General features: G+C 35.7%; 1 protein-coding gene across 1 annotated transcript; it reads right to left on the bottom strand.

The window, feature by feature from the left end:
- Positions 1 to 5,373: 5,373 nt before the first annotated feature.
- On the bottom strand, positions 5,374 to 17,242 carry IL17RD (interleukin 17 receptor D; the record flags this gene model as incomplete). The annotated part of the gene is made up of 9 exons (XM_082487800.1): positions 17,122 to 17,242; positions 16,054 to 16,098; positions 15,804 to 15,955; positions 14,947 to 15,012; positions 14,323 to 14,377; positions 13,277 to 13,387; positions 11,441 to 11,625; positions 7,756 to 8,695; positions 5,374 to 5,489 (listed from the first exon to the last, which is right to left on the bottom strand). The coding sequence occupies exons 1-9, from the start codon at positions 17,237 to 17,239 to the stop codon at positions 5,374 to 5,376; spliced, it is 1,788 nt and encodes a 595-aa protein (XP_082343926.1). The 5' UTR covers positions 17,240 to 17,242.
- Positions 17,243 to 17,700: the final 458 nt, after the last annotated feature.

Genomic DNA, 17,700 nt, shown 5'->3' with positions numbered 1-17,700 from the left:
CAGGACAGCATTCCATACACTCGCTCACGCTAGTTCAATCTTCCATCTATTGCCAAGGCCTGTGAACCTACCAGCCGAGCCTGGAAAAAAAGGTAGTTTGATTTCTGTGGTAAATCAGCCTTGAATGTTACAGCTCCCTACCCATTAAAAATTAATTCATCCATTTATTAATTGATGAAGAAAATACTCCATATGTTAATATATTCTTGCACAGATGTTTACTATTATGTCTATTAATATTTTATTATAAATTATTACATCTAACTACATATAACAAAACTCTCCCCCAACATCTTTCATATTTTCACATTAATGTTTTCAAACTCCCAGTCTTCCCAAAGTATCTGCATCAGAGCAAAATACCAAAATCACTAAAAACTGAGCTTCCAGCATTGCGGTAGGTATGGGCAACCACTTCAATTTCTGGTCATCTAGGTGACATCTGACACTGAGGAAAGAACATTTCCTTTTCCTCTGCTTTCTGTGAACAGGACAATATGACCAATCTCTCCTTTTTCCATGGACTGCTATAAATATGAAATCATTGTTAACAATGCAGCTGCCCATAAAAATGAACATAATAGGTAAATCAGACTTTATTAAATTAGTTTTAAGAGAATAAAGAATGAAATCAAATCCCATTATAAAAGATAAAAATTGACCATTGTTCTGGTTTTTATGAGTCTAAGAAACAGCAACAGATTATAGCAAGTAAAATGATTTACAGCAGATAAAGAGAAAAATTCCTTTAGCTGATCTATAGCACAGCCTTTAACTCCTGACCTTTTAGAAATACTTTTGGGTCTGGCCAGTTACAGTTTGAATGCACATATTGTGTGCAGTGCTCATTTTTCACCATAACTCAAAAAGTGTTTGTTGTGTGGTTGGTTTTGGTAGTGTGGGTTTTTTTTGGGGGTGTTTTTTTTAAAATTTTTTTTATTTGGGGGGTGTGTGTGCATTTCAGTATCAAGTCACCACAATATTTAAATGTAAGATAAAAAAAAGAAAAATAAGAGCTTACTTCCTTAAGTTTTTCGAGATGTGTTATCCATATGCACATCCTCATATCGAAGCATGTATCTTTCCACATCCTCAAGGTGGAAGAATTTTGGCCAACAGTTTCCAAACATCAGGAAAGCATCCTGAGGATTCTCATGTTTTAAACTGAAGGCATAAACATGACATCGTCACCTTCTTTCCATTTTTTTTGAACCACAAAGTCCCTTGTGGACAGGGCTCCAAGGCCAAGGATACAGAGATTAGGACCAGAGAATATACATATGGATAATACATCTCAAAGAAGTCCAGTTCAGATACAGAGAGGTAACTTTTTGAATTACTAATGCAACTACTCACATGCTTAGTGACCCTTCAGAATGTCTCTGACTTACCTGGTGACAGAAGCAGAATTAGGAATTGTGGGACAGAGGCCCAAAGGCGACAACAGGTATAAACACTTTAAACATTATCCTGTAAATTCAACATAGCTAATGTGTATGCAAACTATCTGATATTAAGTAAGCAGTTCAAGTCTTCAATAATAACAAGTTTTACAGACTACAGATTTTTCTATAGCATTCTAAGTTTGATTGTGCCAGACCAAAAATCTAGTATAAAACCCTTCATTTACCTGAGCAACATAAGGAATACGAGTGGTTTCAAGGCTTATCCTTGAAATTACAGTTTGCAAGGTTCATTGACTGGAACAGTGCTTTGAAATCCACTTGGATCAAAACAAAAAGCATATAAATCTAGGTAAATATCACATCTTCTTTGACAAAATTAATCCAATCCAGGTTATTATAGTATAGTTGATGTGGATAAATTTCACTTTACATGCAGAACCAGGTCCTGCTAGGAGACCTTCAAGGAGGATATAGGAAAAATAATTACATACAATCATACTAAGGCAGTTTTATTTAAAAAAAATTAAAAAATCAGACCCAGTCTGTCCAATACAGAAGTTTTAGAACATTGAAGTTTCTTACAGTGGCTTCACTATATTAAACACCCATCGAAATACCTGTTTCACTTCCAGATGTAGTATGCATTGCAGTTGGAGAATCTGGTTATTTGTGTGGTGTGCATAATTGCAATAAAAGTGTTTTGGATAAAATAATTGGACTCTTAAGGCAAGTCTTCTTAATACTACTAAGAAAAGCCCAATGAAAGAAACTGAACAAAAATGTTTTATTTTGATATTTAACTTCTAAATTATAGTATCATAAAAAATTGATTTCTGAAAATGTCAGCTGCATTCTATTTTCAACAGTTGATGAGTTTATGTACAGGTACAAATTATGACAATAACTACACTCAAAATGTTGAACACACCGCCATATGTTTAACCTTCAGCTTTACAATGTTTTTTTCCACCCTCCCAGAAAATACATTTTAAAACATCCAAACAATGTCCACACACTTGAGTCTAGTAGAAATTAAAGGGATCTTTTCACCAATAACATTCTGGTTAGAGTTTACTAATGCTTGAAAATAGTAGTAAGCTAACTTCTAATATGTGTAGTAACATACTTGTTTTAAGAATATCTTCTTACAAGGATTTTTGCTGTTATTGTCATTGGAGGAAAAATACAGAATTCTTGCAAATCCAGTACTACGTCCTTCCAGCATCTCAATATACACAATATTTTTCTAATTTTTTTAAGCACCGTGGCTTTGTAAAAAAACTATGCTAAATCAGATTAATTATTACTTTTCTCAATTTTGTATATTTTAACTGGGCTTGTCCTACTCTAAATTTTCAATTAATTATATTCTCTTTCTTCTGAGGACATATAATATGCTGTTTCCACCTTACGCTAAAGAAGGAATGAAGGAATTCTTCTCCCCCCCCCCCCAGCAGATTTGATTGGCGTCTGCATATAACTTTTATAATTACAAAAAAAAAAAAGATTTGCAGGATTGTACAGCAAATTTTGAAGAAATAAAAATAAAAGCATTAATGACAAGAGATTCTTTGTGCAACTGTCATCACCCATTTTCGAAACTGAGCTTTCTTAGAGCTCAAAATGAAAACCTAATTCCATTAAGTAATACCAAATCTGCTACTGAATTTAACAGAACCAGGAAATCATCCCAATCTTTAGTCTAGCATAACATAACAGTATGGGAGCTGCAACTTTCCAGGGAGGAAAGCAGCACTTCCTTCATCAGCTAACTGCTAAGAGATTGCCTCCTCCTCATGTTTTGCAGCTTTGGCATTTCTATGCACAGCAGCTCTCCAGCACCCAAATTTTATATATAACCTTTCTGCCTGCGTCTTATCAATCCAAACTCCTTCTCTAGTAAAATGGCAAGAATTGCACTGAAGCAAGATCCTTCACAGCTGGATTTAGTAGAGGAGCATTTTCCTCTAGATTATTCTGCCTAGTTTGACCCAGGTATTTTTCAACTTCAAAGAATGGGAAAACATGAAGAATTTTGCTTTCAGTACAGCCCAAGGCACAGCATAAACCAAAACAAAAACGTAACTGAAGGTGCAGATAATTCATCACCATGTACTTAAAACTACCTTAAGCTTACTTAGGTATTGCAAGTTTGAGGTTTTCCAGTCTGTGGGTTTTTTTAAATTCAGAAAACAGGAAGAGTAAGGAACATTACATTAATGGACAAGGCCCTCCAAATCTGCCACATATATCTTGCTGATCACAGAATTACATATTACAATTGCAAAGCACGCTGGAGTTCTGCCATCGATAGTTACGTTCAAAGAATTGTTACATCACTTTCTTACTCTATCTGTGACAACAATTTTGAGTCTTTTGTTTGAAAATTCAAATGATTAAATATAAACTGATTAAAAAAAAAACAAAAACAACAAACAAAATCACAAACAGGAGCTTTAAAGCTACTCAGCCAAATCACCACTGGCTTAATAGTTCTATCTCATGCTATTAAAATGGATAATACAATGTAACAGTTAGCAATGTCTAATTATCATCTATCAAAACTGAGAGAATATTTGAGGTGTTTGAGTTCTCCCTTGATGTATTCCTAAAGTAACCTCCTGTTAGTGGAATGTGAAGACAGGTTAAATGAGACAGAATCTGACTCCATGAGCAAAATTAGCAAAGGCACACTGACAAGGTGTCCTTGACTATTTGCTCTTATCATGCTTACTATAATCGTGCCTAGAATTACAGTTACATAGATGGGTTTTACTTATGAAAAGTCGCTCTTTGGAAACTGCAGGGATATTGTGGATGATGGGACACCTACCTGGTCACTGCAAAAGAAAGGACATGCATGCTCTGTGTCTTTAGATAAACATGTCCAGTTGTAGTTTAAGCATTTTTCATTAATGTAACAGTAGCAATGTTATACTGTCTTAATAACTAGTTAATGATAAATAACTGCAAAATAACTTATAGGCTTCTGTCAACTGCTTGGCTCAAAACAAAGCAAAGATTTCATGCCTGTTAACTGCTTCGCTTGTTTTAGCCCAGATGATTTTGTAGCAGCATGTCCTTGAAAGATAATATGAAATCCCCCATAAAGCATACTCATCTCATGGCTGAACAAATCCAGAATTGTCTTAAATACAAAATTTGGTCTTCCTTCCCCCATCTCTTTAAAATGTTCTTTACATTAGGCCTTCCAGGAAGAAAACAAGAAACTTAGTTTCCATGGTATCACTCAGCATATGCAGGATCTATATTTTTGTCTACTATAAGAACGATACTTCAGACTCAGTGTGGTGCTATTCGTGAGTCATCATAGCCACATTGTGGGGAAGAGATAGGAGAACCATACAGAAAAGGGAGATATGCACTTATCTGAAATTAAATACTGAGACACATTAACATTTGGGAGAGGAGACTGAGGAAAGGAGCTCAAACATCTCTAAAAGAAAATTATTTCTTCTGAAGGAGAATTTCTTGATCTCCCCTTTGGCATTTTATCTTGCTTCTGAAAATAAAATCCTGCTCTCATTCACTACATCAAGTATGTCAGCACTTAAAACTAGAGGCTGGACTACAAAATTTACTAAGACTTAATGTTCCAAGCTATTTTATGTCCAGCTACGAGATTACTTCTAGCAAAAAAAAGTCAATTTTGATTATGGCATCTGTAAACAGTATAATGTCATTACATTTAAATTAGTAATATGAATAATTTTGAATGTATTCTCATCTATTTTTCCATGCAGCACTTTTCAAATCATGAAAGACCTTATATATAAAGACCAACGGATGCAAGTTTACTGGCCATACAAAAATGCCTTAGGAATAACAGATCTTCTTCAGGAAGTATTTGTTCCTTCAAGTAGATTTAGTGCTGAGACAGTGTGGTAGTTAAAGCACAAACAGAGGCTGTTGATAAAGTGGCAATGCATAACAATGTTGTAATGTATTATAAAGGAGCAATTGCCTGCAGTTCGTCCGCATGGATATGGCAGTGAAGTTCTGCTTTACATATTCCAGGCACTAAGAATTTTGTAGCAGTGATTACAGGAGGTTCTTCTTCCCCTATAAAAGCAAAAAAAGTGAGGTTCATTAATTGAAACATTGATTTTGTATTTGGTCAACATTTTAGAAACAATGCAAAGAAAACTTATAAAATCCTTCGGGATCTTAATGCCATACATCCATGAGGCTGAACTACCATGCTCAGCAACTCCTTATTTAAAGAATTAATACAAATTTTCTCCCCCGGCAGGGCTTCTTAGAGAAGACCCTATCAGTGAATGGACCTAGTAAAGGTTTGGTTGTTGGTACTTCCTCAAAATTTAACTGGTTTGAACTTCAGTTGATGATGCTCAATATGATGATCTCTTCGAGAATCTTTTCTTTGCAGATGAATGGTCTGCACATGAACTGCATTGAAAGATAGAAACAACTACAAATTATGTGAGTTATGATTTTAATTCAAAAGATTAAATCAAACCGTCCTTTAAAGACGAAAGGAAAGATCTACGTCAAGATGCTAAATGACAGAGCTATTCACTTCTGTTCTGACTAAGTAATGGATAAAAAAATAGCCAGAACAGAAATGATACTGTGAATTCAGAGTAACAATTTGGAAATGTCCAACTCTTAGAACAAGAATAAAAGCTAAAAAATTCTATCTATTCCTCTCATTACACATGTAAATATCAAGGCTACAAACATTTTGTATGTCTGGGACAGTAAAAAGATTTAATGGGTGGCACTCTAATAGGCAGATGATGCTCAGTTCTAGATACTGTCTCCTTTGTACCTAATTAGGACTGTGGTTTGGCAGAGGGGAGGTTCGAGCGAGCGTCGGTCAGAGTGGTGCTTTTGGACAGGGACAGAGAATGAGAAAATGGCGGAACTTATTGTGGTTTCTTAAGATGTTGGAACATCAGCATTAAGATCCAATTCCACCAGCTAGTACTATAATGTTTAACCTCTATAGCTGAAACATGTTAACAAGTAAGTATGTGACTGGAGAATTAATTACTGGAAAGACTGCCTCTTTCTTCCAGTGACTCCTTGGCAGCTGGGATACCCAGCTGACAGCTCTGTGATTGAATCAGGAGAGGAATACTGGTAAAGCATTCTTACAGAGAGGCCATAAATTTTAAACCAGCATCCTGCTTTCATCTAACATTAGAACCTTTACAGATATTAGCCATAATTTTTCCCTCAAATGTGAGAAAAGGTTATGTTAGAAGATGGCAGGAAAGTAAAGGATATAATAATAATTTTGAAACAATAACAGAGTATTTGTGGCTTATGCAATTAAATCAGTAAACCTATATTTTTTCCACCCAAAAAGTTCTCAGGTTTTAGTTATTTTGTCCTATGGACCACCTAGCCTATAGATACAGATGCTGTATCTGTAAATCAACACCTATATTATCTCCCCCGAAGATAACTCTGGCATCAAACATTAATTATGAATTATCTGAATAATAATTAAAAAATAATCTATTTAGCCAAGTGAAAAGTCTTCCAAATGTGCTCATCGTCAACACTCATCAAGAAAGCAGAACAGCATACCACCATTAACACGCAATATTCACCTGTTGTAGCTGCCTAAGGAAAATCTCAGCAAACAGCAGTTTTATCCTATGAATACAATTGCTGGAACATTCCACGCTGATGCAGTTGTGATGCCAGTTCAACATACCGTAACTAGTAAGGTTGGATCAGCTTTTTATATAGCCTGAAGCAATATTTACACCTTCTAACTGCAGGCGTCTAAGCTGGGTATCTATTTCAGTGTCTTCCAAGCATTTCAATTCCTCTACTAAAACCTGTTTGTTCATTCCTCCCAGCCCCATGAAACCTAATGTCATTCTGAAACTTGAGTTAACCACAGTATAGACTATATCCCTAAAGGTTCTAGTATGTGCTGGAGCAAAATAGGATGTCAGTTTTAGATTTATGGCCATTCTGTAAGAATGCTTCACCATATCACCTTCTTGATTAAACTCAACAGCTGTCAGCCGAGTATCCCAGCTGCCACGGAGTCCCTGGAAGAAAGGAACAGTTTCTCCAACAATAGGTCAATTAACGACAAGTGACTTTATTAATAGAATTTTAGTGAAATCTTACTTAGCTAGGGATCCCCCCTGACAATAAGTTAAGGAAAAGATTAGTTTTTCTAAAGTTACCGAAAGCTATCTTTTTTACCATCTTTATACAACACCTACCTTCCTCTGCAGCCTTCTATACGGCTCCTAACGTATTACCTTAAGTATTTTGAAATGGTAGAAATATGCTCACAATAACTGAATGTAATTTTTAAAACACTGCTGTATCTTACCTAAACCTGATGATGAAGAAACACTTCCTGTAATCGAAGATGTTTCAATTTGGTCTGTCAATAGTCCTTCCATTAAAGGTAAAGATAATTCAGATGAAGGAACAGACGAATCATAGATTCCAGAATCTCGAGGCATATCTTTAAGATTTGAAGCTTTAACAGCATGTAACAACGGCTGAAGAACAGAGCTGCCACCACCTTGATGGTCCTGAGTTTCTATATCTTCTCTGAGGTTTAAGTGCTGAATTATACAGTGAGAGTCTGAATTCCCAGCTGAAATAGTATTTACATCTGTTTTCAGGTAAAAATCACCATCCATCACCTGTTTATTCACCAAGTCATTTAAAACCAAGCCCGAATCAAATTTTTCCATTACAGGCTCCGAGTAATGTAAAGAAGGTGGAGGGAAGGGAATAAATTGTTTCTCAAACCAATCTGGTTCCTGATCGATGAACTGATGCATATTGCAAATGGCAACATAAAGGGACCTCCCCGATTTGCTCCTGAAGTAATTCCTTTTACTAATGTTAACAGGAAACACTTCTGAATCCTGTACACTAAGATCTCTGGAGTGTAAATGTGAATACAGCTGAGGAAGATTGTCCATGAGTTTGTATTTTGTACTTCGATCCAGAATACCAGGGATGTCTCCTTCACAGGAGTAATCAAAGTAGACTGCAATGAACTTGCAGAGGTCATTTGAATTCTGCTTTGCTTGACGAAGCTTCTCTGCAACAGTCAACACAGCAAACAGAAAGAGTTCTCCTTTTCCTGCATCTTTGGTTACCCCTCTGTGTTTCCAGTTCTTTTTTTCAACAAAGTATTTCATACCCTTGGAACACACAATGATGATAAACTGGGACTCATTTATTTTTTTAATAAGCCACTCTTTCTGACCTTCTTTACAAATTTTTAGATCTTCCCACAAATCTAGAGCCACCTGGGAAAAAAAAAGAACATTCTGGTTGATATTAATTATTAGATTATTGGATATATTTGCTAATAAAATATAAGCGAGTCATACTCAGTGAGTCAGCTTTATCTGACAATTGAGAATTATTGATGAGTTTAACTAGAGCTTGTTCCTGATGCAAATACAAGCTGTTTTAAAAGAGTAATAATTAACATAGCATTAATAGTGGTCAAACTGGAATCAGTGATATTAACTATGCCAGTAGTTATTCACCAAAATAAGCATGGCCTCGCATTCATTCTAAACTTTGCTTGTGGGCTGAATATTTCACTGGGCTAAGGAAGTGGGTGAAATAAATAATAAGAAGATAAAAAGGAAAAAAGGAAAAATTGTTTTTTTAAACAAAAATGACAGTTATTATATAACCCTATTTTGCTGCTTATTTATTAAAGAAAAACATACCTAATTATACCTCCATTACATAAAAATTTATGGAATCAACGAGTAAGAGTACAAAGCCAAGCAGCTGAATGTAAACTGGGTAGTTCCTTAAAAAATAAAACCACTGTGGATTTGGTACATAGCAATATCTCTTAAAGAATAAAAAGAACACGGAAAATTAATTAAGTAAATTACTGTTTACTTATCTGGTCAAATTAGGTATCATCAATCCACAATAAACAATGTATTGTGCCTGCCTCAAACAATTTAACCGTTGTATATCTGGGTCCATAATGTGCTGACTATAATGGAAATCCATATTCATTTATCATGTTTTGCATATTAATGAAGTCTGATGCCAAGAATTTTCATATCTAGATACAAACATAGTTAGTGCCTCTAACATTGAGTCCTTTCAGTTAGGATGCAAAACAGCAGCAGCTTATCTCTGATAAGAAAGCTCTGAAAATTTTATCATAAGAGTTGTTTAATTTTGTACTTTTTCAAATTTTCATAACATGCTACATTGTCCGAAATACCTGTGACGCCAACATGAAGGACACACCACTTTATCTCATGAAAGAATGAGCAGTAGAATAACAGAAAAAAATATAGCTGCAAAAAAACTTTCATAACAGACACATATCAAAACCACTTATAAAGCATTTGTCCGGAGAACAAAGTATTTTTGCTCTGCTGTATCACCCATAACAGAGAGGAAAACTTTGCCATGTCAGAAGACAGAGTAGGTGGATGCCTAGAACACAAGGACTCATAAAAACTGTTACCACTGTGTCGGCTACAGGAAGAAAGTGACCATGCCTGAAGTGGTCAGGCAGCTGGACCAGATGATCATTGTAAGTCCCTTCCAGCTGAACCGTTCTATTCTATGCATGGGGAAGAGAAGTCATTTTACAACTACTTGGGAGGTACTCTGATAAAGGTACAATGCAGCTAAGTTTTTCTTTTGTGTCTGTTTTTGTTTCTGTTCTTCAAAACACGGTCTGATCTGCTCTCTGAGAGAAACGATTTTTAATATGGTCAAGTTATTATTTTAAATGGCTATTAAATAGCACTGGTTTTGTCCTTTATGAGAAAACATTCCAATCCCCCACGGAAAATACTTGTGCAACTGTTCCATTATGCATTAAGCATCACTTTTTATATTAAACCACAGATTTAGTAACAACACACATTATTTCTGTATGTAGTTGCTTTTAATATTTTGTTACATAAATCTTAAATGATGCCTGGTACCATGTGTTCCATGATACATAGTTACAGCGGTAACAGCTCACCTTAACACTATTCCAAAGAGATATGGTGTAGCAGGGCTAAAGTACATCTCTAAAAAGAGGATTAAAATAAGTTACTTATAAAACATCTTACCTGAACCATTTTAAACAAGAATAAATTGTGAACAACCCCTCCAAATATGTGAGGCATCGATCATGCTACTGTGTTTGGCCACTAGAGGCCAGACTTGCCATAGCGTTGAAATACGGTTCCCCTTCATACCTTTCAACCCTCAGCGGCAGGATTAAAATGCAGCAAAAATAGGCTAACAGTTGTCTTGCCTTTTTACAGTTGAACAGTGAAAGACTAGCCACCTATTGATTATATTTTAGAAGGCAGTCTGAGATTCTAAGCCTAGTCGTTCAAAGTAACAATTTGAATGTCTTTCTCACAGCTTTAAATAAAAAAACAAGAAAAAGACATGCTTATTTTACAGCATTAGTGGAACAGAAGGGAAATTAAAAAAATAAAAATAAATAAAAATTAATACATAGTGTCAACAACTAATCCTAATTACAAAGTTTTTGCTCTATGAGTAGGAGTTTTAATAGATTCAGCTACTTTAAAATTCCAATATCCTTAAGTATTCCTAAAATATGTTTTATATCAGGTAGACACCAATATCTCTTTGTGGCCGCTGACTATAAAGATGCAAAACCTCCTAAACAGAAAAAGCAGTTAATATGGAACAAACTAAACAGGGGTGAATGAAAGTCCTGGAATCAATGCAGTATACTTTTTCCACTATTCTGTTTTGGTTGGTTTTTTTTTTTTTTTCATGGGGGGGGTGGGAGGGGTGGTGGGGGGGGGGGTTGTGGTTTTTTTTTTGTTTGTTTGTTTGTTTTTTACCACAGGCTATGATCTTTTCCTTTCCCCAAGTAAAGAAAACGTATATAGCCAATGTTTAGAAGAATTAAAGTTTTCTCTGTGGAAAGGAGAGACTGAAATCACTCATTTTCAAGCACATACTATTATGAGTTTCGGGGATGCTGTTTCAGTTAAGGAAACCATTTACAGAAGAAATGCTGAGTTTACCTCACAGCCACAGAAGTCCTGCAGAAAATAAGCAAAGCATTGGATGACGTTAATGTGTTTTTGGCAATCTTTACTGGAATAGCAGATGAACACTTTTGGCCGGGGACGAAGTCTTTCCACATGGAGACCTGCAGCATATGCTGAAGATTCTGAGCTCTCCTCATCTAGATGGGAATATATATTTTCTAAATTGGAAGAGAGAAAGAGAGTTCACACTATAAAGCTTGGTTTTGTTTTGTTTTTTCAAAACTTTTGTAGAGTCATTACTAATGCATATAGTAATGACCTGTTTCAAAAGATATTTCTTTCCTTTCCAGCCTGAAAAAGAAAAGTTGCATGTGCTCTAATTATCCAGCTTATGAGTTGCTATGTACGTGGAACACACTCTGAAAGTGAAACGTGCAGTTATTACTGTACAACTCAGGAAACTTAAGAAAGACTTACTGTATAAATAGAATGAGGTTGTTTTACCTCTATCCAGTTTCAACAGGTCTTCACCTCTCTGTTCAAATTATAAGCCTTAAAGATGTATCATCACCAAGAGTTTGCTGTATAACAATGTTTTGTTTTAAAAAAACCCACAACACAAGCCAAGTAAGAACTCCAGGTACACAGATACCTTCAGAATATCATACAGTCTCTCTCTGGTATATATATGCACACGTGTTTGGGCATTAATTTGACATTAATTTGAATTAAAATCTGATTAATTTAAATCAAAATAGATGTTACTGTTTCTTTCCTTGTATAGATGCTTTTATGCTGGAACATAAAAGTCTGGTCTTACGCCAGACGTTCAATCTACAGTTCTACAGTTGATTGAGCTAATTTGGAACAAAGCATGAGTATTTCAAAATACAAATATCCACCTAAGGATTTAATTTAGAACAATTCATCAGGAATAACTATTGTGGAACAACTCTCTCTGTAGACAAATTCTTAGTGATTTGTCTGGTCTTTTTGTTGGAACTGTGCTAGCTGTGAGCAAAGGGAAAGCTACAGAAGACCAGAAGGTAAAAGGATTTAACCCAGATGGCATATAGCACTTGCAGTATATCTCAGTGCCAAAATTCAGATGGATAACACAGATATGTGAGGTTTGGGGACGTAATCTCTTTTTCCATATTCATGAAACCACACGATTCCCTAGATTCTACAAAAAATGCCAATTGATTTTTAACATCTCTATGTATCAAGTGTGGCTTGCCAGCTCCTGGACACAGAGGAGACAGACATCAGCAAGAGGGATGGAATCTAATTTAGAGAAACATCTGCAAGTAAGTCTTAGAACGAGTATATTTAGGAAGATGGCTTAGGATGAAGTGTAAAGGCAACTTCCAGGAAAGTGAGCAAATCTGGAATAACAGACACAGGTAGTATTCCAGACAGTGCTGAGAACTGTACTGGTATCCCATGGGCTTACTTTCAGTCTGCTTTAAAGTAAGTATGAATTGGACGTTTCTGAATGAAATAAGGGAATCTTTAAAATATATCAGTTTACAGATCTGTTTGTATTCTACATGGTCACGGAGTACTTTCACAAATAAAAAGAAACCCAAACCCAAAAATATTTCCCAACAGCAATTTTGTTCTTGCCTTTCTACAGCGAAGTCTTGACTTTTGATACAATATTTTCTACGGCAACAAAAACCATCAAGCACTGATTAAGAATTTGCTACAAGTTTCGAAACACACAAAAACTGTGGGGAGTAAAGAGAAAGAAGTAGAAAAGAAAGCTCTTCAGATAAAGGTGTATTTCTGGAATAAACCTGAAGACTTCTTTGGTTGCAAAAGTGCATCTTTAAATGGAACCCTACATTGAATAAACCCTCTTACCTTGCTGCTTCTTGCGGCACATCACTGTGAAAAGCGTTGCAAAAGCTGAAATGACAACTAACGGGACTGTAATGGCAATAGCTCTTATCGGTCCAGCCCACGGAGAATGTACTTTGAAAAATAAAGCAGAATGAGCCATATGCAAATAAGCTATATTACAATTATCCAATCAAATCTTCACAGTGGAAATGTAAAACTGCTGCAGTATACTATTATCAGGTAATTATCAAATATACAGTAGAATCAAGCATCGTGTTCTGCTCCATTTTAAATAGGTTTTATGCTGATTGCCCCCATCACCACAGCATTAGAGACTAAAATAAGTAACAAGTGCTGCATGCCAACTCATCCCTCCCCCCATGAGAAGAACTTTACTTAAGGTATGCAATAGTCATTTGGACCTGACAGATTTTTGTTCCAGGGTGCTGAACTAGCCACTTACGAAGAACTGTCTTCCTGCACAGATTACCTTTAGCCATGTGCATTAGGATTCAGTCCTTTTGCCTGTTGCCTTCAGCAGCAGCTACGTTTTGTGTCTGCAGTTACATTCCGAAATCCCTATTTAGCTTCCCAATAACCGGTCTGATATATAGACATGCTAAAGCATTCACCTGACAGGCTTTCCAGACTGCTTGATTTGATTCCAGGGCTGAAGCACACAGGCGGGTAATGTGTTTAGGCTGCTCTCACAGTTTCATTACACTATTTCCACACTACTGTATGCATCAGTTGTATGCAATTAAGATACAGGCTATGATTCTTCATATCCATAGATACCAAAAAAATGACTTTTCCCCAAAGATTTCCAATGATATATTGATCTAACCTGTACTAAATATAAAGGTACAGAGATGCAGATGTGTATGTATAAGTATGCGCATCTACTCGCTTTATTAGGTCAAAAAAAAATCAGTGCACAATTGCCTCAGTAGTCTTGATTACGGCAAACAAACACAGGTCAAATCGAGATTTATTTCCGACATAATTAAAACAATCTAAATTGAGAAAGTAAATACTGTATACTGTTTAAAAAACAAAATTCATACCTGGTTTTAGCGCATAGTGCATTGTTTTCCTTGTTGTATTAGTGTCATCAACCAGCTTTGAAAAGTAAAAGTTGGATTTTATTTTGTGGAAATTTAATTTTATTTATTTTCTGCAATATGTAGACAACTATAAGAGCTTTCATGACCAAACGTGAAGAAAATTACTGTTCAAAAAGTTAAAATTACAGAGCACCATGAAGTAGTAATTAGTGAAATCATTTGTCTGTGTTCGTATACAGTTTAATATTGTAATATTAACTTTTGGAGTTCACATATTGTCATCATCAAGAGAAATACACAGCTTTTAAGTATAGTAAAACCTGACCAAACTACAGAATTCCAATTAAGGTAAAACAAAACAAAACAAAAACCTCAAAGTCCAAGAATTATGCAGGCCCACAACGTTACTTGAAGGCAGATGAAACTGCTATGCACACAGGGAAGCAAAGCTACGGAAAGGTCAAGAATATTCTGTCTAAAAACTTTACTTGCCGAAGGTACTTTAGTAGGGATGCCTGAAGGCCAATTTTACCATAGTGTGATTTGAAATACTTCAATTTCAGTTGAATTCTCCATTAATATAGTCATTTAGTTGTTGTACAAATGACTATTTATAAATATTACCTCAATTATATAATCCCCTGGAGATACATTCTGAAGAACACAACTTGTAGTATCTGTGTTTTGTTCCTACATCAAAGAAAGAGAATACTTTGCAAGCCATTCATACACTTTTAAAACCTAATAAAAAATACATTTGCATTGATTTAGCAATATACAGTGCTCTGCTGTATTAAGACACCTTAAACCAGCAAAACTAAGTCTCTCCACTCAAATATGCAAGGACTACAGTCCTCTGCCTGCAGAACTAAAATACGATTATCAAAAAAAAAAAAAAAAAAAATCTTAAAACTTTGGTCTAATACACGAAGTCTACATTATGCCCTGAAGCTCCCTAGCTTTCAGAGACAGGATGAACTATTGACCAGTGAGAACAAACTTGCCATTGAACACTAACCGAAGTTAATGAAAATCATACAGCAAATTGCAGCTCCCATAATAAGACTTACACACACAGCTGTAAAAAAATCAGAGAGAACCTAATTCCCTGCACATACTAAAACGAGAGCTATCTTGTGATAGCATCTCAGATGGGTAATCCATAAAGTGGTCAAATTCGGTGCAAGGTGGAAGAAAAAAAAGTAGGACATAATATGTATAACAAACATCATAAAACTGCAGTTTGAAGTGCTAATTACTTGTAGGGTCTTCAAGAGAGCGGACATTCTCTTCCGATTTGCTTACACTATCCAAGTGGAGCCCTCAAGATGGTTTTGACTAATAAGTGCTATCACATACAATTATTATTTACGTAAATAGTACCAAATAGTTTAAAAATTTTAAAACTGATAGTATTCTATAGTATATTAAGTTTTTAAAGTTTCCATAAAACCATAGAGTTGCAAAACTCAGCGACGTACCTGCTTGCAGGTCTTTTGCTTAAATGGCCCTTCATGCTTAAGTTTGTAGTGAAGAAAGTAATATCTAAACCCAAAGTTATGAGGTGCATGATCAAAGGACACTTGCATGTTAAAACCCTGCTGGGTAACATTCAGATTCCTTGGCTTCCAGTCTGTCAGAGGAGATATTTGTGAATTGGAAAAAAGTGACTCTTTAATTACAGTAATTTTTTGTAAGATGAATATACAGGAAGTATTACATTTTACTTACAAGGTTTGCAGACAAGGTTTTCTGGCTGTAGCAACAATTCACATGCTAGAAATACACACAAAAATTATTAATGATACAGTATCAAAATGCTATGCTATTTAAATAGAAAAAGAATGAGGGCCAAAGAAGGGAGTTCATAATTTCGAAGACAATACCCCCATTTCTTTCCCAGTCTCTAATATGCCTGGAGTAAGTATATTTTGCAAATTTAGCTTCTTTGTTATGATTTCAAGATCCTTCTCATCTTTATATGAGAAACACAGGTGCATTAATTTGCAAATAGCATTCTGTAGCGTGACAAAAGGGATAGCACCAGGCACAGCCCAGCAGGAGAGGAAGCTGAAACTAGCCTTACGTACATTTACTCAGCGTAAGTAGGTATGCTGAGCACTATTACAAAGACAATGTTACTGCGGTCTGCATCAACAGACAGGCTTGAAAATATTTTAAGCAAGTTTTATAGGGCAAAAAACCTAAGCAGGACAGATATCAACATTTCACCCCAAAGGGTACTTGCAGTTTCTCATCATACTGTTTAAGCACTGAGAAGCTTCAAGTTTCTTCTCTCTGACTCCAATGAGAATTGCTAAGTAATTTTGAGAAATTCAACTTGATTTGTTGCTATCCACTTTTGTATGTACTCATCCATATCCATCTCTAGATCTGATTTTGGAACTGTGATCTCAAGAACAATCTGAGCTCCTTCACAATGTCCAGAGAGGAAAAGGAGCAAACCATCTTCACAAGTCAAATGTTCCAAAGAACCGTGGCAGCAATCCTGTTGTAGGCAAACCTGAGACAATCTCAGGCCCACCTGAGACTTTTCTCCTGATTGTTGCCAAACACATATTATCATACACCACAGATTTATCCGCGGCATCCAAACTCTTTCTACTTAACACCCTGATCTTCCTTCAAAGACTATGTCAGTAACTATCTTAACCCAGACCCATCTAACATCATCTACTACGTTCCTTTGTTGGAAAAACTAAAAAGGCAGGAGGGGGGGACGGACACACCTCTTGGTGAAGAGATGACATGCAACACTATATGGTATGCAATACTTACGTCTAGTTCGGAAGAAAAATGGGTGATAATTACTTTCATTTTTAATTGAAGGAAAAGGAACAATCTTTACAAAGTAATCTGTTTCAAACTTCAGATTTACAAAGGGCTGGGATTCCATTCCCTACAAAAAGACAAGATTGCAACTTCTTTTTAAATCAACTAGTATAACTGAAACTATCTTTCAAAACAAGCCCACAGTGTTGCAAGCAAACATAAGCAGAAATTAATACATTAAGAATCCTTTATCTACCCCTCTGTTACACATTGACATGAGGAATCTCAATACAGAGTTGGATGTGGACTATTACAGACGTGCACCTGTACTCCAGAGTCACCCCAATGACAGTTTCCAGCTTCAGGAAAGCTTCTATAGAAGGGGACTAGGTCTGTCTCCAGAGCAACAACTATTGTTAAAGAATAACACTTCTAGGAAGCAACCTGCATCCTAGTAAACAGCACATTGTGTATCTATTTAGATAGAGATATTTAGATTTATACACAGCATATAAACACTTTCAATACTACTCACATAATCAAGCAACAATGAAACTGTCTTTGAAACAAAGCACTTACTGTTCG

This window comes from Vanellus vanellus (assembly GCF_965231255.1).
Source record: "Vanellus vanellus genome assembly, chromosome: 9".
Lineage (NCBI taxonomy): Eukaryota > Metazoa > Chordata > Aves > Charadriiformes > Charadriidae > Vanellus > Vanellus vanellus.
This window is presented reverse-complemented; position numbering and strand designations above follow the sequence as displayed.